Raw genomic sequence first — 22,172 nt, 5'->3', positions numbered from 1 at the left:
GGGTGGGGGGGGGGTGCTGCAACTTTGCTTGCGACTGGTGAAGCAAATGTCGCTGGAATAGAGAAAGAGAGAAAAAAATATAAACCGCGCACTGAATTTGTTTTTTCGTGTTTTAGTTTTTTAAACGTACGAGTGCCAACACAGGTGCTGTCGGCAGTTGGCGCAAAGGGGGTTGACATTCCCGAGGAGCAAACGTGTTCACTTACCCCTCCTGTCTCGCTACACACGAGGGCAATGGCCATCGCGAAGACAATTACGTAAGCGGGCCACAGCTAGGCGGGTGATGTTTTTTGTTTTTGTGCACGCATTTGATTCACCGCTAAACGGTTTAATTACCCACCACGGCCGTTTCATTGAATGCCCACACCCCCGCTCGCGAATGTAGATCCTGTACAAACTAATGGGACGCGTTAAAAAAAACAGTTAAGTGGTTTCAGCTGGGATTACAAATAGTCTCCATGAAGGTTCGGGAGGCGGGATTCGGGCGTTTTGGGAGAAGAGGCAAATGCGGTGCAATTCGCGGGGTTATTGAGATTAGAAACATATAGATTCACGCAGAGACACATACACATACATAGAGACCCATTTACTCGCACATAGACTCGGAGACTCAGAGACCCATAGACTCAAAACCCGACCCATAGACTCTCGTAGAGACCAATAGACTCACATTGAAACCCTTGGATTCACAAATAGGTCAATTAAATCACATAGAGACCAATAGACTCACATTGAGACCAATATACTCACATAGAGACCCATATACTCACACTGAGACCTATAGACTGTTATAGAGACCCATAGACTCACATAGAGATACATGGACTCACAAATAGGTCAATTGACTCACATAGAGACCCATAGCAGAGAGGAACCCATACACTCACATAGAAACATAAATATTAATATAACGGCCCATAAACTCACACTGAGAGCCAAATACTCACATAAAGACCCATAGACTCACACTGAGACCTATAGACAATCATAGAGACCCATAGACTCACACAGAAACCCATATACTCACATAGCGACCCATAGACACACTGAGACCCATAGACTGTCATAGAGTTCCATAGACTCACACAGAGAACCATATACTCACATAGCGACCCATAGACTCACACTCCGACCCATATACTCACAGAGACCCATATACTCACACAGAGACCCATTGACTCGCATAGAGACACATGGATGAGAAGGGCGAAGGAGATGCCACCGGTGCGGGGCAGAAGGGAGTCGAGAGAGAGAGGGAGCGATGGTGAGACGGGAGGATGAAGGGGAGTGCGTCCACAGCAGCGCGGCGCGAGTGTAACGAAGCAAAGTCATCGCCACTCCTCGCACTCGCTCGGAACGTGAGCCGCGAGATGCGGCGAGGCGCCGTTCCCTCCGATCAAGGCGCGGCGTTTGGTGGGGGGAAGGCGGGGGGGCGGTGGGGGGGCGCAGCGGGGGGGTGGGGGGGGGTCAAAGTGGGAAAAAGTTTCGCGGGAGTCAAGGAGCTCGCGGCGACTTTCGTGGCCGGTTCCGAGGGCACCTCGCCCCCCCCCCCCCGCGCGCAACAAAGCACGGGGAGGGGGTGGAGGGGGGAACGGAGAGCAAGCGGACGACTCGCCGGACGCGCTGTCCACGAACAAGGAACGACGACGGCGATAAAAGAAAGAGAGAGGCGGGCGGGGGGGGGGGCATTGACGAGTTTGTAAAAACGAAAGCCCCGGGCGGGCGGGCGTGCGCGATCGAGGACCGCAACTCGATCCGCGCGGCGTTTAAACCGGAGGCGGAGTGGCGACGCACGATCGATCCCCGCCGAGTGATCGTGGAATGGAGAACCGCCCTCGAGGGTTTTTTGGTTTTGTTTTTGCCGAAGCTTCTCGTTGCCTTTTTTGTTATTTGAGGAGGAGGAGGAGGGGGAGGGCTCTCTTGCTACGTTGGGGAGAGGGGAGGTGCGGGCGGGCGTGGACGTATTCGGACGACGTCGTTCATGAAATAAAAATAAACCCACAGAGGAGGGGGTGGACGTGGTGGCGAGAGAGAGGGGTGTGGTGGGGTGATATTCTGCACCGCCGTCTCTCAGCCACGTTGCAGCACCCAGGCTAAACGATCTGGTCGCCACCCATCCGAGTCCAGCACTGTAGTATTAACCGGACTTAACCGTGCTTTGCTTGTGAGATCCGAAGAGGTGGGAGGCACGCAAGGTGATACGTCATAGGCGTAGTGTGAACGCTCAACAATTGCCTGGACACATTGATAGAGAGGACTGCAGAGCGTGGGCAATTTGTTGGTGCCTGTTCACTGTCTGGCTCCCTTCCAGTTTGTCTGTGATCTGTGGGTCCACAGTGATTGCGAGATGCAATTTTCATGAAAGACGCTGTATTCATATATAAAACGAAACATCACAGGCAGCAAACCTGAGTGGAGCTTGTTAATTCTCTCATACACTCGAACATTCTCTCTTTGGTTCTTTCGGTGAAGTCGAAAGGAATTAAATAAAATAATAATAAAATACGACGTCTCGATTGCAACACAATCAACCGTCATCAGGTACAAACGAATGAGAACACAAACATAGTAAACTTGGAAGTGTAATGCAATACAACACAGAGAGTCTGTAGCAACGGATCGACCGTGAGACCGGTTGGCTCTATCCACCAGCGTGTGTCCTTCTTGACTTGGAGGCAGGGAGCGAGGACCCTGTGGTTGTACAAATCATGACGGCACAAGAAGTCTGCTGCTTCAGGGCTTACAATCTCATTTCATATTTTACGAGTCCCTCGTAGGCCATTATCCAGCAGTGAGTTGACCACGGCTTATGATGACGACGACGACGATGATCACCGTGGTATACTGGAGCAGGTGGCACGTGAGTAGTGGCCACGGTCGTAGCGGGAGAGGTATACTGGACGTGGTGTTTCGGGCGAGGAAATATTATCTGAATTGCCGACGCATGCGGGCCCCGCTGAAGCCGGCCGTGGGGGACTCTTCACCATACTTCACCACGCCGCTCGGTGTTCATCATCGTCATCATCATCATCAGCATTCCGTGTCAACAACAAAACAACTTAGAGAAATGCCGAGCATTTGTGGGGGGCGCAGGCCCGCGCAAGGGCAGTAAGGGTGCTCGTACATGGTGAGCCCTGCACGGCTCCCCCAACAAACGACGCTGGAGCGGACGACCGAGGAGTCGACCGAGGAGTCGTCGACCGCTCTCCACCGCAGACCCAGCTCGTGTTCCGGGCCTGCTCCGAGAAGGCCCCCACTTCCTTAGCGAGGTTTTACTTTTTGTTTTTGCTCTGCAGTGGCCGACAACATCGATGGCGGAGGCCGTTCAGGCATTCTGCTGAGCCCCCCGATGGAAGAGTCTCCGCTACTCGCAGTCTCATCACCTTAGCAGCTGTCGATGTCGCTCGCTGCGGTGCGTTCCGCAGTTGTAAGCCGCGTGCTCTCCCGCGATGGAACTCTAAAACGATTTATTTTTTATTTTACCAGGCAAGGCCCACAACTGAGATGCTATACGGCTCTTTTTGAGGAGCGACCTGGCGATCGCAAGTGACAGCTCAACGAAGTGGCTTGTCACGTGGAAAATTATAGAAACCAAATTCTCTGAAATGCATGTTTCTAAGGGTGGAGGGACAAACGGGGAGAACACGCAAACTCCAAATATACAGGCGTCAGGGTCGGTATCGCACCCACGACCTCCTGCATACCAATCAAGGTAGTTAATATCTCGCTATCGATGAGCTGAGACGTCCTGTGATGGTGGTAAAACTTTTCCGCCACTTGAGTCTACGACTGCTCAGTTTTGATTGGTGGCAGAGGTTTGAGGGCACCAAGACCACTGATGGTAGCTATGGCCCGGACAGAATTTCAGGTCACCGGGTTCATAGCGCAGTGCGCTAACCGTTGCTCCACCACTCCACCCATTTATGTCGGAACCTCTTGTTGTTGCTGTAATTGCCAATTTCAGAATTTCATGACACTGAGTGGGACTGACCGCGAAGCCGGGGTTTAACCAACATGATTAAATCGAAAGATGCCACATTACCGCGTCGCTTAATATCAGCACGCTGACATTGCGCCCAATTGATCTGTGGGCTCCATTTAAAATGAAACTCTTCATTGACCGATCGATTTAATTCATTTTGCTCCTGATGTCCAGGAAATAGGTAACTAACTAGACAGGCAGCATTGACACGAAATAATTAATGGCCTTTATCTTATCATCATCATCATCATCATCCATAATGTATCCACTGCTGGATGAAGGCATATCCATACAACCGCCATCGTTAGCAGTCGTGCGATGCCACAATCCACCTTGCCTCCTGCACTTATCACCGCGTTCTTGTTCCATGGCTGTCATTCTCTTGGGCGTGTGTTTTTTTCTCCGTTGGCTGAGGTTCCTTCACGGGCCTCGTCCACTGCTGTAGGAACGGCTGCCAGCGTTTAAAACCGATGTCGTTGTCTCCTCTTGCAAGGCGTTTGCGACGGAGTGCGTCCTGCAGTGCGTGGACCATTGCGCCACAACGTTTACATTCATACGAACGATCGCACGTCAATAAACGTAACGATTTAAACGAAACTATTTTTTAAAATATTTATTGTACCAGGTAAGTCCCACCGAGCTAAGTAGCTCTTTTTTTGTCAGGAGCGACACGGCTATCACAGACGAGAGCTCGACCAAGTGGCTTGTCACGCGAAAAATACACAGCAGCCAAATATTCCTAACGCGTGAGGTTCGTTCTAAATGTGTGTGGGGGGGGGGAAATCGGAGGACCCAGAAAATATCACGTGACCACGGGGAGAGAGAACATGCAGACTTCAAATATACGACGTGCTTCAAAAACATGTTAACACTTAAATGGGACTCTCGTTTTTAATGGAAAAAACGGATAATACTACACTGTGACATGATAACAAATCTAGATTTGAACCTTTCGTGACTGCAAGGATCCATACTCTTTGGCTCTATTCGGTAAAGTCAAGCTGTTTCTCCCTCCATACAAAAACAACCACTTGATACTCCGATCAAAACCATCAAACACAAGATCCTGGTCCGGTTAAATACAGTACACAAAATCCGTGACCTGATCCCTTCCGTGAAGGATGTCATTCCTGGCTTACAGTACCCCGGAGTTTACAGATTGATCTGCACCTGTGGTGACTGCTATACCGGGGAGACGAAACGACATGTCTCTGACCGAATTCGCGAGCACAAATCAGATTTGAAACACGGCAGAACGAATTCTTCTGCTGTAGCCGATCCCTGTTACAACGCTGTGGGTGATCACGATATAATTTTCTCCGATACCAAGGTTCTTTGCAAACCCACGGGTTTTTATGAGAGATTTATTCACGAGGCAATTCAGATTTACAAACACAGACACAATTTCAACCGAGAGGATGGTTTCAAATTAAGCAACCATTGGAAAGATGTTCTAAGTCGAACCAAACATTAAACTAATTTTCAATGGTACAGTATATTTTTTTCAAGTAGTGGTATCCCAAACTTTCGCAGCTGCTTAAATTCCCTTTTCACACCATCAATATGTAAACTCCCCCTCCCCCCCTCGCGGGTCTGCACATGTTCACCCCCTCTACACCGTTCATCATGCTAAGTCCGCCAATTAAATGGTAATTTTTATGCTAATTCATTTGTCAAGGCACCTTAATTCCTCTCACACAGCTTAAAGGTCGCGGTCTGAGCTTGGCTGTGTTCACTCCAGCGCTGTCCTCGAGACAGTCTGGTCCCTTCACCTGATGAAGGCCACTTGTGTTGTGGCCGAAACGTCGTGAATTTTGTTTTTTGTTTTATACTTTTACGTGACTTTACCGAATAGAACCAAAGAATATGATAACAAATGTAATGTTAATAGCTTCAAAAAGTCAAAGAGTCTCCCACTTGTTCGCCATCGTTGTCAACACGTGCCCTGGAATCTTCTCCAGGTGGTCTACAGAGCCCAGAGGCACATTCCTTCCTCGTGGCATTGTTGCAAATTGTCATTTGTATTGTTGCAAATTCTATATTGCAACAATACAGGCGTCATCCGGGTCGCGATCAAACCCACGACCTCCTGTACACCAGGCGAGGTCATTAACATCTCCGAGCCACTGTAGTCGCCCCAAACTGCCACGACCGACCCAAGCGGAGAAAGTTTCACGCAGCCAGCTATGGTTCTAGGATTTGGTGGTACATGTTATTCACGTAGCTTATTGTAAAAATTCGGCCACAGTCCCTATGATCACTGTTACTCTGCAATTATGGATTTATTTTTTGGTGATTTCGAAAAAAAATTTGGTTTGGACATGTTTGTTTTGTTGTAGTACGGAGTTAGACTGACGACCTTAATCTAAGTTTTCTCGTGGTTGTTGTTGTTTGACTTGCATCCCACTGGGATTTTTTTTGCACACAGCGTTGGTGTACGGTGCTTTTTTTTCAGGAATATTTTGCTGTTTTTTTTTCTTCATGGATTTTCTGTTTGCACAGTCACACAGTAGTCACTTTAAGATGCTTTTATTGTTCGTGTTTTTTTGTTTGTTTGTTGTGGTTGCACCCGATTCAAGAGCCCGAATGGCTCACAGGGCTATACCAAAATAAATGAAACTGAAAACTGAAGCGCTCCGCCGTTCCTTGCCCTGCGTTGCGTGCAGACGGAGCGCCGGATGTGAGCGGCACGCCGGGCGCGAGACCTCGCGGCGTCGCTCCGATGCCACCGCCGCCGCCGCCGCCGACGCGACAGAGAGGAGGCGTCGACGCGACGGAGGTGGCTGCTCACGGTGAGACGCTCGCTTACCCCCTTGTTACTTTTAGTTTTTTGATCATCTCGATTCGCGCCGTCGGCGTCGCGCATTCGGCACGCGGGAAAAGGCCCGCGGGGTGCTGCAGAGCTGCAGTCGAGATGACTCCAGGTGACAGGCCTCGTTGCATACGAGCAGGGGGAGCAGCAACTTTCTTTACGGGCCGCGCTGCCACCGTGGGCAATTTTACCTCTCACGAGCTGGAATTTATCCATGCTGAGCACGTGACCAAATTCAATGGGATTTATTTATTTATTGTTTCGTTGCGTGCGGTCATTCGAAACTCTTTGTCGTCAAGAACACTGTGGCCCAGAAATGAGAATCAAATATGTAAGATAAAGTGCGACATTCCGGGTGCCAGGGTGGTGAGATGTCATCTTACACGCCTGCTATGCGGGAAGCCGGGGAGTTCGATCCCAACCTTGATTCGTGTATATTTGGAGTCTGCATATTCACTCTCCCCGTGGTTGCGTGGGTTGTTCTCCGGGTCCTCCGGTTTTTCCCTCCACGTTTAGAATGATCATCAGGTGGTTTTAAAGTATTTGCCTGCTCCACATTTCCACGTGATGAGCCACTTTCGTCGAGCTCTCGTTTTTTGATAGCCAGGTCGCTTCTTAAACAGAGCTATACAGCTTAGTGGGCCTTACCTATGGGCCTTACCTATGAAGAACCATTGCCTGAAACGTCACCTACTATTTTTTTTCCTGTTGCGGCCGCAGTGTTATTGACGAACGTGATGTGTTTTTTTATTCTTTGGTTCAAAGAAAATAACAAAATAGTACGACGTTTCGATCGCAACACAAGCGTTCCTGATGACGAACCTATCGACGTGACTTTACCGAAAGACCCAAAGAATGTGAATTGCTGCAGTCACGAAAGCTTTAAACCGTGATGTGTTTTGTTGTTGCTGTGTTTGCTTGTGCACCACACTGCCAATGCTGCAGCAGCAGCAGCAGCGGAATCACGAAATTATTTGTAGAGCTACAGTGGCAGGACACGTGAATAGGGATGTACGCAATTTATTTATTTATTTATTTGTTTGTTTGGGCGAATGGTCAGGACAAACGAAAAGCGTCCCATCTCGCTCGCATTATTACTACTAGCACCACATTATACTTTAACTGACTGTTGGGACAAGTGATGTTAGCGAGACAACTCTTAGAGCCGAGACGCCACACGAGGGGGTGGGTGGCCAGCACCACGCCCGGCCACCTTTGTCCCGCCAATGCCGATGTTTACTGCACATCGCACCAGGTACTCATTTGAGGCTGAGTCGACCTAGAGGAGTTCAGATAATCGTCACTAGTGGTGGCCGTGAGTGGGAATCGAACTCTGTTCGCCGGGTGCGCAGCGCGCTAACCGCTGCACCACCGCTCCCCACACACGCACACTAAACAAGAAAATACTTTCTGCTTAAGAAAATATAAAATAAAAAAACGATATATTTAATTATATATACGTGCTCCTGTCATTGCCGATGTGACCAAATTCTCCTGCCTGGGCCTCCCTCCCCCCCCCCCCCTGTTATTCAACTAGGTCACGGACTATTTAAAGTGATTTTAAACTAGGTTACAAAATTACCCTAATTGAAGTCATTAATTCTATAATGAGAAAACCCGGGACAGATGTTCTGCAAGTGCTCGTCTCCCGTAGACATGTCATATGCTCGGAAAAGGAAGGTTATTCAATTGTATTTAATTATGCGGCACCATGATTATGAAAACACAGCCAAGAGTGCATGGAGGAGGGGGGGGGAGGCTTACCCGATCACTCACTAAGTAGCCATGCGTCTTGTTTAGGCTGCACAAGATCCGGTTACCGTGCCAGCATGTGGCCAGAGTCGCAACGTTGTTGAATTATTTTGTTGGTTGCCGTTCAAAATATTTCCCTCCAACCACAATTCGTTTTTTTGTTTTTATTTTTTTACCCCCCTCCCGACTGTTGCAATCGGCGTCACGTCGCGAGACGAAAGCGCCCATCCCGGGGATCCTCCAGCCCAGCGGCCCATGTGGAACCCCTTCGTTTGCAGAGCAACGTCCCGCGGAAGTGGATGTCACGGGGCTACTTTTGAGGTCCCGTCAAGCGGCCTCTCTGGTCCACAGCAGAAAATTAATGCAATTTGAAGTTACATACTTCAAAAATTTATATCTATTTTACGGGGCGCCACGGTGGTGAGATGTTATCTTTCTCGCCTAGTATGCAGGAGGTCGGGGATTCGATCCCGACTCCGGTTTTCCCCTCCACATTTAGAATCAACGAACGTCACGCGTTTTGGAGTATTTGGCTGCTCGACACATTTTCGTTGAGCTATCATTTGTGATGGCCAGGTGGCTTCTGAAACACAGTTTTGTGTTATTTTTACCTGTTCAAATAAAACAAAAGAGTTACGTTTTTTTTTAGTTCAGGATCACCTGCACAGGAGTTGGCGTTCCCCCTTACCCAGTGTTACGGATGGACAGACAGAGCCAAAGGAAAAAAAAATGGATCGACGGACGAAAGCGTTTATGGAGGTAACTCCATAAACGCTTTCGAACCCTTTAATTGGAAAGCTTTTAAAAACAACAACAACAACAACACAAATCACTGGGCTGGGCAAGCGTGAGCTAAACAAACCTCGGCTTAATCCTCCTCAATCAGAACATCGACTCGCGTAGAAATGGCTTCGGGCAGTCTCCTGAAACCACTTTTGAAGTTTAAACCGCGCGCGCCACCCCACCCATAGAGACATTGTACGAACCATTTTATAAACGATTATATTATTGAACGAGCACTAATTTCCATAAATACTCGTGCACCGTTGGTACTGTGAATATGGGACTGACGCGTAGAGCAAATGCATTCTGCTCTTAATCTGTGCGTCTTTGATTTTGCACGCGCGCACCTGGAGCGGTGGGTGTGAGTGCAGTGTGGTACGTCTGTGTGCGGTGGGTGTGTGCTGTGTGTGTGTGCTGTGTGTGTGGTGTGTGTGGGGTGTGTCGTACGTGTGTGGTGGGTGTGGTGAGGCGTATGTGTGTGTGCGGTGGGTGTGAGTGCAGTGTGTGTGTGTGTGTATGGTGTGTGTGGCATGTGTGTGTGCGGTGTGTGTGTATGGTGTGTGTGGCATGTGTGTATATGTGGGGTGTGTGTATGTGTGTGTGCGGCGTGTGTGTGCATGGAGAAACGTCCTCCAAAGAGAGACTCCTTCAAAATGATCTCTGCGTTCATGAACTCAATGCCGTTACCGGTGCCTCGAAGCGAAACGGAAAATGCGATGCAGCATTTAAAAAAAATTGTTTTAAAATCAAGCATTAAACTTTCCGTCGAGATGAAATGCAACGCGATCGTGCGACTGTGTTTTTTTTAACCATTGTTATCGATCGTCCCACAATCGCGTCAATGCAATTGATGGAATGCAGTTATTTAGTGGTAACGAGATTCTCACCGAGACTCGGTTCAGCTGACGGCATTTAACCCCTTGTCGGAGCGATTGTCTCCTAGCCTTCAACATTGTCTTTCCCACTTTCTCTCACCCCCAATAACACCGAAAACAACCGAGCAAAGACAAAGATCCCCCATATAGCCTCAACACACTCTAGGGGCAAGTGCTGTAGCACCTATGAAGGCTGGCACGGTACACGAGGAAAGCCGGCACGGTACACAAGTGGCGATGTTTACGCACCGCACCAGGTACTCATTTGAGGCTGAGTCGACCTAGGGGAGGCCCCTGGACCAATGTCAAACAATCGCCACTAGTTTCTGGCCGTGAGCGGGAATTGAACTGGGATCGCTGGGTTAGGAGCGCAGCGCGCGATCCGCTGTGCCACAAACAGTCAACGACACGCGCACGCGTGCAACACGCACGCGCGCAACACGCACGCGCGCAACACGCACGCGCGCGCGCGCAACACAGATGGACCGCTGTAGCAAAAGCGCACATATGGCGCTCTTTAATTTACCCGCAGCGTTGAAATTATCTGCGCCGGTGAGCGAGTGCATGCAATGCAGATGTGACCCCCCCCCCCGACCCCACAACTACTACCCCCCCTCCGCCCCCCCCCCCCCCCCGCTGTAACAGGACGGAATGAATCCGTGGGCCTGAAAATTTTACATAATTTACCATTCTGTCGCGGGATTCATTTCGCCCGGTTATAGCGCGCGTCCGACTAACAGGTGCGATGTTCAGAATTGAAGGCGAGCCACCCACGAGGAGGTTAAAGGGGTTGCGCGGGAGACGTAACGCTCTCCTCTCCCCCCCCCCCCCCCCAATTACGCAGCATGCCACGCTGCGCTCATCCCACCCGCTCACCCACCCGCTCACTCACCATCTCGCTCGCCCGCTCACCCACCCGCTCACCCACCCGCTCACCCACCCGCTCACCCACCCGCTCACCCACCCGCTCGTCCATTCCCCCAAGCACCCACCAGTCCGTCCGGCCGTCCACCCGACCCGCTCACTCACCCACCCACCCACAGGATAACTCGCCCACCCACCTACTTGTTCATTCACCCTCTCGCTCGCTCACCCGCCCGCTGGCCCATTCACCCACCTCATTCGCTGTTTCACCCACCCACTCGCCCGTTCATCCACGCACTCTCCGGTTTACCCACCCGCTCTCTTCCCATCACCGACTCACTCACTCGCTCGCCCCACCCACCCACCCGCTCGCTCGTGATTTGCCCGCTGGCATTTTCTGCACGCAAATTCAAAAAATACTCGTGGGCAGCTCACAGGCGGTAGGTAGCGAAGCGGTGCCGGGAGGGATGAGCCCGGTGGTTATCCTCCTTTCGGGGAAAAATAATCGGCACCTCCATTGCGACACTGCCCATGCCAGAGCTGTCGAGCAGACAGCTCTGACATCGTCAGCATCGCAGCTACTGCGGTGCAACGGTTGGGCACAGCTGGACTTGTAAATCCAGAGGTTCGCAGGGTTCGGCCTCCTGGCACAGCAGTTGAAAGCATGGGGCACGTTTCTTAACCCCCCCCCCCACACACACACACACAACACGTGTCTGTGTCCACCGAGCGATATAATGGGCAGCACCGCAGTCGATGTGCTGATGAAGCTAGTTGTAATTACTGGTGAAACGTCGTACTCGGATTGTAAATGTTGTGGCTTGGCCCTCCATCCCACCGGTGTGCTGTACTAGTAAGGAATTGGCACGTTCTGTTTACGTGACAAACCTTACTAATTGGCTGTGTAGGGTGGTGGCGGGTTTAACGACACAATTATATATTGACGCGATCTAACCCAAAAAAACACCCCCTCTATTATGGATAATATTGGTCGCGAAAGCCGACTACGTGTTAAACAGACTAAAGTGGTTTGTCACACACGGCACGCCACGCCCAGTATAACTCTCGCTGTGGCCATGGTCACCAGGAGTCACTTACCGACTCCAGTCTGTCGGCGACCCAGAAAATATTCCGTGAGAAATGTCGGCGGGTTCCTGTCGCAGCCGGCGAACCACCACTGATATTCACCTTGGCTGGGAATCAAACTCAGGTAGGCAGGTTCCTATCACAGCCCTCTAACCACCACTGATATTCACCTTGGCTGGGAATCAAACTCAGGTAGGCAGGTTCCTATCACAGCCCTCTAACCACCACTGATATTCACCTTGGCTGGGAATCAAACTCAGGTAGGCAGGTTCCTATCACAGCCCTCTAACCACCACTGATATTCACCTTGGCTGGGAATCAAACTCAGGTAGGCAGGTTCCTGTCACAGCCCTCTAACCACCACTGATATTCACCTTGGCTGGGAATCAAACTCAGGTAGGCAGGTTCCTATCACAGCCCTCTAACCACCACTGATATTCACCTTGGCTGGGAATCAAACTCAGGTGGGCAGGTTCCTAATACAGCCCTCTAACCACCACTGATCCACCTTGGCTGGGAATCAAACTCAGGTAGGCAGGTTCCTGTCACAGCCCTCTAACCACCACTGATATTCACCTTGGCTGGGAATCAAACTCAGGTGGGCAGGTTCCTAATACAGCCCTCTAACCACCACTGATCCACCTTGGCTGGGAATCAAACTCAGGTAGGCAGGTTCCTGTCACAGCCCTCTAACCACCACTGATATTCACCTTGGCTGGGAATCAAACTCAGGTAGGCAGGTTCCTATCACAGCCCTCTAACCACCACTGATATTCACCTTGGCTGGGAATCAAACTCAGGTAGGCAGGTTCCTAATACAGCCCTCTAACCACCACTGATTCACCTTGGCTGGGAATCAAACTCAGGTAGGCAGGTTCCTGTCACAGCCCTCTAACCACCACTGATATTCACCTTGGCTAGGAATCAAACTCAGGTAGGCAGGTTCCTATCACAGCCCTCTAACCACCACTGATATTCACCTTGGCTGGGAATCAAACTCAGGTAGGCAGGTTCCTAATACAGCCCTCTAACCACCACTGATTCATCTTGGCTGGGAATCAAACTCAGGTAGGCAGGTTCCTGCCACAGCCCTCTAACCACCACTGATATTCACCTTGGCTGGGAATCAAACTCAGGTAGGCAGGTTCCTAATACAGCCCTCTAACCACCACTGATTCATCTTGGCTGGGAATCAAACTCAGGTAGGCAGGTTCCTATCACAGCCCTCTAACCACCACTGATATTCACCTTGGCTGGGAATCAAACTCAGGTAGGCAGGTTCCTATCACAGCCCGATAACCACCACTGATATTCACCTTGGCTGGGAATCAAACTCAGGTAGGCAGGTTCCTATCACAGCCCGCTAACCACCAAGGGATCTGCGCCCCGCCCCCACGCCGTGTGCGATGCAGGTGGCGCGTCGCGAGCCGGGGTGGATGGCGGCCCCCCGGCCCCCCACTCGGTGCTCAGGGCCGAGCTGCTGCAACAGCTTCTACTGCTGCTGTTGGCGGAGAGGCGCCAGCCCCAAGCGGAGCCGCCCAGCGCCGTGAAGGAGCGCGCAGTGCGGGTAATTTTAATGTCTTTTTTTAATTTTAATTTCATATTTATTTTCTATTTTCTATCTAAGTGACTTTACCGAAAGAACCAAGAATATGAATTGCTGCAGCCACGAAAGTTTAAAGTCAAAATTTTATATTGTTCTGTAGTCCAGTCGGCATTTAACTTAGCAAGGTTGCTCGTGGGGGGGTGGGGGGGGCAGATGCCCTTGGGGGCAGATACTTGTGGGGTGACAGAGGCTCGTGGGGTGGCAGAGGCTCGTGGGGTGGCAGAGGCTCGTGGGGTGACAGCTTCCTGAAATAACTACTCGTCCAGCAGAGGCTGCTCGCTCTTCGCGAACACCAACGAGAGGCGTTCCTCCCCTGACCTCCTTCCCAGCCGCCCCCCGTTAAATAACCGCGGGTCAGGGATCTGTGTTGCCTGATATTCGGCTTGATGCGAAAAATACTAAGATGGGGGGCCATGATTCAAAATTTGTGGACGTTCAAACAAAAATTAAAAAAAAATCGGGTTGCCTGCGTCGCGTCACCACCACTCTTCCCCGCAAAAGGCGCCGTCGGGTGATGTCACCGTGACTTAAATTACGACAATTTAATAAATGTTGACGATAGACTGATTGCTTTTGCTGAGGGTAACACATTTTTTTCCGTTTCGGTGAACCTATGCAGAACAAGAAAAAAATCGAGCTAATTTAAAATAATTCTAAATAATTTCGTGTTTTGTTTCTGTCACCCAGAGGCTTTACAGAAATAGTCAGGATTGATTAAAACATTATCGAGAATTAAAACATTGTTGTGAATTAGCAAACAGTCGTTCATTAACTAAAAAAACAAATTAAAAGGTGCGGTCCTGAAATTACCTGTTCATGCCACTGGTGGTGAATGGGTCCCTCTAATAGGTTGTTTTGGCCTACTCTTCCACGGTGGCCAGACGTCTTGGAATAGGTGGCAGTACCCGCACACGTTACCTCACCACACCACGATTTGCCGATGGCCGATCTGATGTACCCATGTATGCCCGCTGGATGGAAAGCGGTTCGCAACCTGTCAAGGGACTTTCCCCGTCGTTTCGCCTGCCGCGGCAGGAGATCGAATCGAACCAAGGGCCTGTAAATGTCCACGTGATAAGCCACTTTGCTGAGCTGTCATTTGTGGCCAAGTCGCTTAACTGACAAATAATCTGTTTTGTTTGTATATTTACAAGTGATTTGTTTATCTTTCCTATACTTTCCATTTCCTGTCGTGTTTTTGTATTGTTTGTTCTAACATTCTGACCCGCCCCAACTGGACATCCGTGAAAAAGAGCTTCATAGCTCATCGGATTCCCCCAGCGTCAAATAAATATTCCGATTCCGTGTGCTCGCCACGACTCTTCGGCGAGCATTCCTCTTCCACGAAACCTCGACCAAATTTCCCTCCCGACGCGTTCAACCCCCGCTGAGCGCTTTGCTTTTATTTATCTCTCCGCCCCCCCCCCCCCCCCCAGGCCCACTACGAGAAGGCCCCATCCGGAGGCTCTCTGCTCAGCCGATGGGGGCTTCTCGCGGGCCGCACCCGGGCGCTGGCACGCGACGCCCCTCGGCGGCCTCCGCTCTGGCCGCAGGGCCGCTCCCCTCTCCCTGACGGCGCGGGGGTGGCGGCGGCGCGAGGGAGCCACGGGGCCTCGGAGCGGCCGGAGGAGACGGCGAGAGCGGCAGCGGCGGACGACCGGGAGGGGGGTGGCGATGGGACCGCGAGTGCAGCGACGCGGAAAGGTGCGGTTTTCCGAATCAGCATCTTCATTTAGACCGGGGGAGGGATTCCGACGAGCGGATGTCCAGGAGTTTGCGGAGGAGATTTGCTTTCTGCTACAGCGGCGTTTGGGAAACTGCTATAACTGGCAAGCTGTGTCTGACCCGAGACTTCGGTTGGTAAGGCCTGAGGCCACGCGAGGCCGTACCGTTTGGAGACAGCTCGCGATCAGCATTTATCTGTCATTTGCCAGCATCTTGGCCGCGCTCATCGAGTACTGGAGGGTACGATTTTCAAGCGGGCAGCACCGCGTGTCCGATTTAAGCGCACTCAAGTTGACTCTGTCACAAAGATACTGCATAGGCCGAGGGGTCATCAACCTGCGGCACCGAAGCCGCACGCGGCTCCTTAAGGGACTCCTTAGTGACGTCATTTATTAGATGCGTTTTTATAAAATGCGCTTCTGCGGGCCGTCTGGAACGCTCTTCCTTCCGATATTAGGCGAGCCACTGGAGCTGTGTGCACTTTTAAGTCATCTGGATTGACAAACTGATTTTTTGCTTTTTGTGTCTACTTTGTTGTCCTTGCCCCGTACCTCCGATTAACACTTTTGACTACGTACGGTGCGAAAGAAGTTCAACATACATTCTGGATCATCTAGGCGGGGGGGGGGGGGGGGTATGCAGTAGTGAATTAAAGTGTCCAGTCACCATGTTACAAAGGCAAAGATGCCCCAGCATTACCGTTTTGAAAAAAAAGTATCTTTAATTCCCAATTTTTTTTTTTACCTGCATTACATTTTAAATCATACATCGCCAATATCACACGCTGAGGAGTTACTCCCAGGACAGGACAAACTTTTCTGCGGCGCATAATAACTTATCGTCAGAGCGGCGGTGGCAACGGCGAGCCAAGATTTGAAGGGGCGTTGCAATTCCCAAAACTTGCGGGTGGCAAGACAACTTATTGAAAGTAATAATTGCAGCGGCACACGCTGTACCCATCCCCACTGGTGCCGCCTCCTCCCCCCGAGGCCACCGTTCCTTCACCGCGCACGCCACACCACGCGGGAAACCCGAGACCCACTTCCCAAAATGTGCCACGTTGCTGTGGAGACATTTGTTATTTTTTTCTTTTTACATATTTCACGCCACACGATCACGCCACACGATCAATTGGCTTGGGGTGGGGGCGGGGAGATTATTTATTTTATTCATCATTCGGCAAAGCGTGGCAGCAGCCCCCGTTTACCAATGTGGGTGGTCGGTGGATCACGCAGCGATGCGACCGATGCGGGATTCCAAACGGCGCGCTTACCGTGGTGGCGCGCGTGGGAAGCGTCGGCTTTTTTTTTGTTGTTGCGACGCCCGCTCTTGGCGTGCGGAGTCGACGGGCGTTGCTCTCGTCGTACGTGTGGGCACTCTGCGGGCACGCCCCGGCGTTCGTCGCCCACGCGGAAGACGACACGTCGGGAAATTTGCACCGGCGTCGCAAGCTGCTTTGGAGCCTCATCGAGGCTTCTTTTTTTTTTCTGGATGAGAATGGAATTATTATTCGGCGCGTGCTGAATTTACACTTGCTTTCGCTTTAAAGACTTTCTGTGCACGTGTGTGTGTGTGTGCGTGCGTGCGTAGTGGGGAGCGGTCGCGTAGCGGTTGGCGCACTGAACTACATACGCGGCAAATCTGAGTTCGATACCCACTCACAGCCGATGCCAGTGACGATTATCTGAACTGAAGCCTGGGCCTCCCCTACGTTGACTCAGCCTCAAATGAGTATATATTGCGGTGTGTAATTGTTGCCAATGGCGAGACAAAGGCAGTCGGGCGTGGTGCTGGCCACGCACTTGCACCAAAAGTATGTGAAGGTTATATGGGGGATCTTTGCCGTCGAGACAGAATTGTAAATGTCACATTTTATAAGAATGTATATATTGGGGAGGTTATCCTGACTTTTTGGTAAAATCTGAAAATGAAACCTAGATACATTTCGGACAATCTGTAATATATTTTGTTTTGAGGATTGATTTGGAAAGTCTGACATCGTAAGATAGTGATGTAACTTAAATAAAATTACAACTTTGGAGAATGTATCGCCAAAGGGATCAGGCGACATCATTTATGTTCACGTGAGAACGCGTGAGGACGCGTGAGGACGCGTTAAATTGTGATTCGGTGCAAATGGTGAAACAAAATAATCCAAAGAAAATGCGAAATCGCTCTGAAAATATTTGAAACCCCGAAAATATTTACATTAAAAAAACGATCTCAAATGCATACTTGTTACCGACTTGTTACGAAGTGCATTCACACCACTCAAGTAGAGCCTTTCGTTGTCTGCGTCATGCCACTTTTATATCTTACACACCCGCGTACGGGCGGTGTGTTGAGCGAGATGTACAAAACAAAACGTGACGTTTAAAAAAAGAAAAACGAGCAATTTGCACAAACACCACCAAGCCACCCTGGAGACGCGAGGAGGATTTTTTTTGGTTATCGGGTGAGCAAGGAATTATTATTAGCGCCGCGAATTTACACTCGTCTTGCCTCGTACGTGCGTGTTGCAGGAAGCGTGGATGGGAAGCAAGACGCGGCTGTCAATCAAGAAACTGTCAACGCTCGTGCGGCCGAGGAGGGATTGGAAATCGTGCGCAGCGCGACGCGGGACAGGGAATTGCCAGGGGCATTGCTGACCCCTCTGGTGAGCTCAGTAAATTGTTTAAATAAAAATAAAATGAGAAACGGGGTGGGGGTGGTGGGGGCAAAATAAACAACCACCCTTGAAATTCGTAACCGCTTTAACAGACGCAACGAAATCGAAAACCAAAAATGTTGGGGAGGGGGGGGGGGTGTCGGGGGGGAGAGGAGGTGGTGGGACGGTGACGCTCACGCAAAAGTTTGCGAACGACGCCCGCCAGCCAATTCTGAATTGCATCGCAGGACCGGGCCGCGAGGCCCCGGGATGCGTCCCCAGCGACGCACGCTGCCGCCGTCCGTCCAGAGGAGGGCGACCGCGGAGTGTCGCTGGACGCGGCCGAGGTCGGGCGGCGCAGGAAGGCTTCGCCGGACCGCCAGAGTGCGGAGTTTGGCTACATCGTGACGGATAACAGGTGACGATTTGCACGCGCGCAACTCACGCGCGCACGCGCAAGGCAGAGGTAGCCTTGATGGATCTTTTGCTGCAAGCGCTGTTGGCGAGCACCTATTAAGGCTGGCAGGGCGCACGAGGGGGTGGGGGGGGGAACCAGCACCACGCCTGGCCGCCTTTGTTTCCCCTTGTGCCAACGTTTACATACCAGGCCAGGGCACTCCTTTGAGGCGGAGTCGACCTAGAGGACCGGTTCAGATAATTGTCGCTGATGTTGGCCGTGAGTGAGAATCGAACTTGGGTGGCTGGTTTCGTAGAGCATCGCACTAACCACAACACTGTTGAGCCCCATTTGCACGGGCACACACACGCGGATACACACACGCACGCGCAAACACACAACAACAACCGCAATTCGCCACTAAGTGGCGGTGACGTCACCACGACCTTGTGCCAGGCCATGTGCACCTTGAGGCCACGTGAAGTGTCGAACTACCGCCTGCAGGAGGTCATGGGGCAGACCCAAGTGCCACGGGTCAACTCACTAAGATGACTGATGGCTGGCTGATGCACCACCTGTGCCCCCTACTGTGCCAACCTGCTGTGCTTTAGCCACCCGGCGCTCCGCTCGTTGTTGTGAGCATCGCTCCTCCGCCCTCCGTTGTTGTTGGAGGGCGACTGCCTCCAACTGCCCAGTAGCAGCGTCCTTCACGAGCCTCCTCCACTGAGGCCGATCTTGACACCGCTGTTTCCAGTCATCGGTAAGTCCACTCAGCTCCACGTCCTCCTGTACCACATCACTCCATCTCTTCTCTAGCCCGTGCCACGCCCGTTTAGCCCCTCGATCCGGCCGAACAAAAGCTGTTTCGGCATGCGGTGGCTGGGCATGCGGGCGACATGACCCAGCCAACGCAGCCTTGCCTGCCGGAGGAGCTCACCGATGGGACCTTGCCCAGATCTTTCAAGGATTTGTGAGCTCCTCACACAATCCAGCCTGGTTTAACCTAGGATGGATCGTAGGCAGGCTAGCCTAAATGTTTCTAACCGGCGAAGATGTTCCATTAGTGGGGGTCCACGTTTCGCAAGCGTAGAGAAGGGAGGGAATGACCGTGGCCGAGAAGACCTGAAGCTTAGTGCGGAGCGACAGACCAGGTAGCTTCCACACAGCTTTACGCAACCGATGAAAAGATTTTGCCGCTCGACTTATTCGGAGTGAGACCTCTGCTGTTAAACTGGAGAGGGTCATAAGCACACTGCCCAGGTATGGGAAACTCTCCACTCTCTCCACAACTGCCCCATCACCGATTGGGAGTTGTGGGGGTGGAGTGTCCGATGGTACAAAATACCCAGGCAGGTGCTTAGTTTTGGTGGGGCTGATAGTAAGGCCCCATATCTTAGTGGCACGCTCCAGTCTCAGCAGCAGCGTCTCCAACTCCTCCTCTGAATGAGCAGCTATTACCAAATCATCGAAATACATAACGTGGTTGAGCAATAGGGAGCCATCCCTTGACCGCAGCCAGGCATCGATCAGCCTCCCATTATATTTGTACCATATGGAGATTCCCCCTGTACAGCTATTGAAGGCTTCCCGAACTACGTGGTCAAAATATATGTTAAATAATGTGGGAGCCAGAGAACATCCCTGTCGCACCCCAAGGTGTACAGGGAATGGCTCTGACTCCCGGCCATGTAGTTTTACCCGGGCCCGCTCACCATCATGAAGGTCCTTAATGATCGTGAGCAGAGGGTAAGGGACTCCAAAAGCACGAAGAACAACCCAGAGCCCAGGCCTACTGATGGTATCATAGGCCTTGACCAGGTCAATAAAGCAGATATGTAGGTCTTGCTGGAATTCCCTACACTTCTGCTGTAGCAGATGGACAGAAAATATTGCATCTGTGTAGGACCGCCCTTTCCTGAAACCGCATTGGGGCTCCGCAAGCCTCTCCTCAGCGTGCCTGGCAAGGCGATGTTGAATAATTCTTGCCAGGACCTTTCCCGGCACACTGAGGAGTGAGATGCCCCTGTAGTTGTTACAGTCTGTGCGGTCCCCCTTCTTAAAGAGGGGGACCACCAGGGCATCCTTCCAATCCTGCGGAACCCGTCCAGTGGTCTAGACTGTTGTTATGATGGCATATAGGGCAGTCTGTGCACAAACGCCACCCTCCCTCAGCATTTCGCTTGGGAGATCATCTCTGCCCACTGCCTTTCCTGGTCTCAGACTCCTGATCGCCTTCAGTACTTCCTCAACAGATGGCACCTCAGCCAGCCACTCACAGGGGCTGACTTCTTCCAATATTTGAAGCACCGCAGCCTCAGCAGGGTCATCCACACTTTGTGACACGATGTTTTCCTGGCTGAGGGATTTTCCCTCCCCCAGGACCTCACAGAAATGCTCAGCAAATCTGCAAACCTGTTCCTGGGGGTCGGAGATTGGATCACCGTTTTTCCCCTATTGATGGTAATAGGTGTGGCGCTGCAAGTTACTTTTTGATGGAGTTAAATAGAGATTTGTGATCGCGGGCCACTGAGGCAGACTCCATCTCCTCAGCAACCCGCGACCACCACCCATCCTTGCAGCGCCTCACGGCTCTCCGAACCTCCGAGCGAAGGCTGCGGTAAGCCTCCTCATTCTCTGACGTGGGATTCTGTAGCCGATGACAGTGGGCCTGTCGCTTTTTCTCAACTATCCTGAACACCTCCTCTGTCAGCCAGGGTCTCTGGGGAGGTCTGAACCAATGCAGCTTCATGAGTGACAGTCGTAAACCTCGCCCATTTACCCTCGACATCAGGAGGAGTGTTGGACGATGCCAACCCCAGCCGCAAGCGATGATGAAATTCTCGCTTGCAACTTTCATCAGATAACTGAGACCAGGCCACTTTAGGTTGGAATGGGGCCCTGGGTGTACACCCACCACCGGAGTGGAAGAATGGCAGGCGCATCTTACAGATTACAAGTCAATGGTCAGAGGGCAGATCAGCTCCACGGTAGGTCCTGGTGTCAAGGACATGGGCTCGCATCCACTGGTCTGTCACTATGTAGTCCAGCAGATGTTCTTGCTTGGACCCGGCATGCATCTATGATGTTGTGTGGATGCGCCGATGCCGGAACAGCGTGTTGGTAATTACAAGCCCATGGGCTGCACAAAAATCTAGTAGCCTCCTACCGTTGTTATTGAGCTGATCTGGCCCATGCCCTCCAATCACTCCAAACCAGGTGCAGCATCATGACCAACTCGGGCATTGAAGTCACCCAACACGATGACTCTATCCCGAGGGGCCACTTTAGCCAGCACCTCTGACAGGCGGTCATAGAAGGCATCTGACTCACCGGCTTGCCTGCATCCCTCCACGGATGTTCATCTTCGGTCGGGGCATAAGTAACCACGACCACCACTCCTCGCCTCCGGTTGATGGGAAGGCGAGCCCAAAGTAGACTGGGGCTTACAGCTTCCCACACCTCACCGCCATGTTCCCACGCCCCCTTTATTCTTTTGTTCAAAAGAAGTGCCACACCCTTTTGTTTGGCAGTCTGCTGCCCCGAGTAGAGGACTGTCCACTCCTTATGGTGGCAGGACCCAGAACCGGTCCACCGGACCTCCTGAATGCCACAGAGATCCAGGCGGTACCAGTCCAGATCCCGA

General features: G+C 51.5%; 1 protein-coding gene across 1 annotated transcript in view; it reads left to right on the top strand.

Moving 5' to 3' along the window:
* LOC116943788 (receptor-type tyrosine-protein phosphatase N2-like) overlaps positions 1-22,172 on the top strand; it is a 280,344-nt gene that overhangs the window by 63,159 nt on the left and 195,013 nt on the right. Inside the window, exons 2-6 of the mRNA XM_076067957.1 lie at positions 6,649-6,774; positions 13,567-13,721; positions 15,197-15,464; positions 18,008-18,141; positions 18,381-18,550. Of these exons, the coding sequence (XP_075924072.1) occupies positions 6,649-6,774; positions 13,567-13,721; positions 15,197-15,464; positions 18,008-18,141; positions 18,381-18,550 (853 nt within the window). The remainder of the gene's footprint in view (positions 1-6,648; positions 6,775-13,566; positions 13,722-15,196; positions 15,465-18,007; positions 18,142-18,380; positions 18,551-22,172) is intronic.

Source organism: Petromyzon marinus, chromosome 19 (assembly GCF_048934315.1).
Source record: "Petromyzon marinus isolate PM22_M1 ecotype Great Lakes invasive population chromosome 19, UKy_Petmar_22M1.pri1.0, whole genome shotgun sequence".
Taxonomy (NCBI): domain Eukaryota; kingdom Metazoa; phylum Chordata; class Hyperoartia; order Petromyzontiformes; family Petromyzontidae; genus Petromyzon; species Petromyzon marinus.
This window is presented reverse-complemented; position numbering and strand designations above follow the sequence as displayed.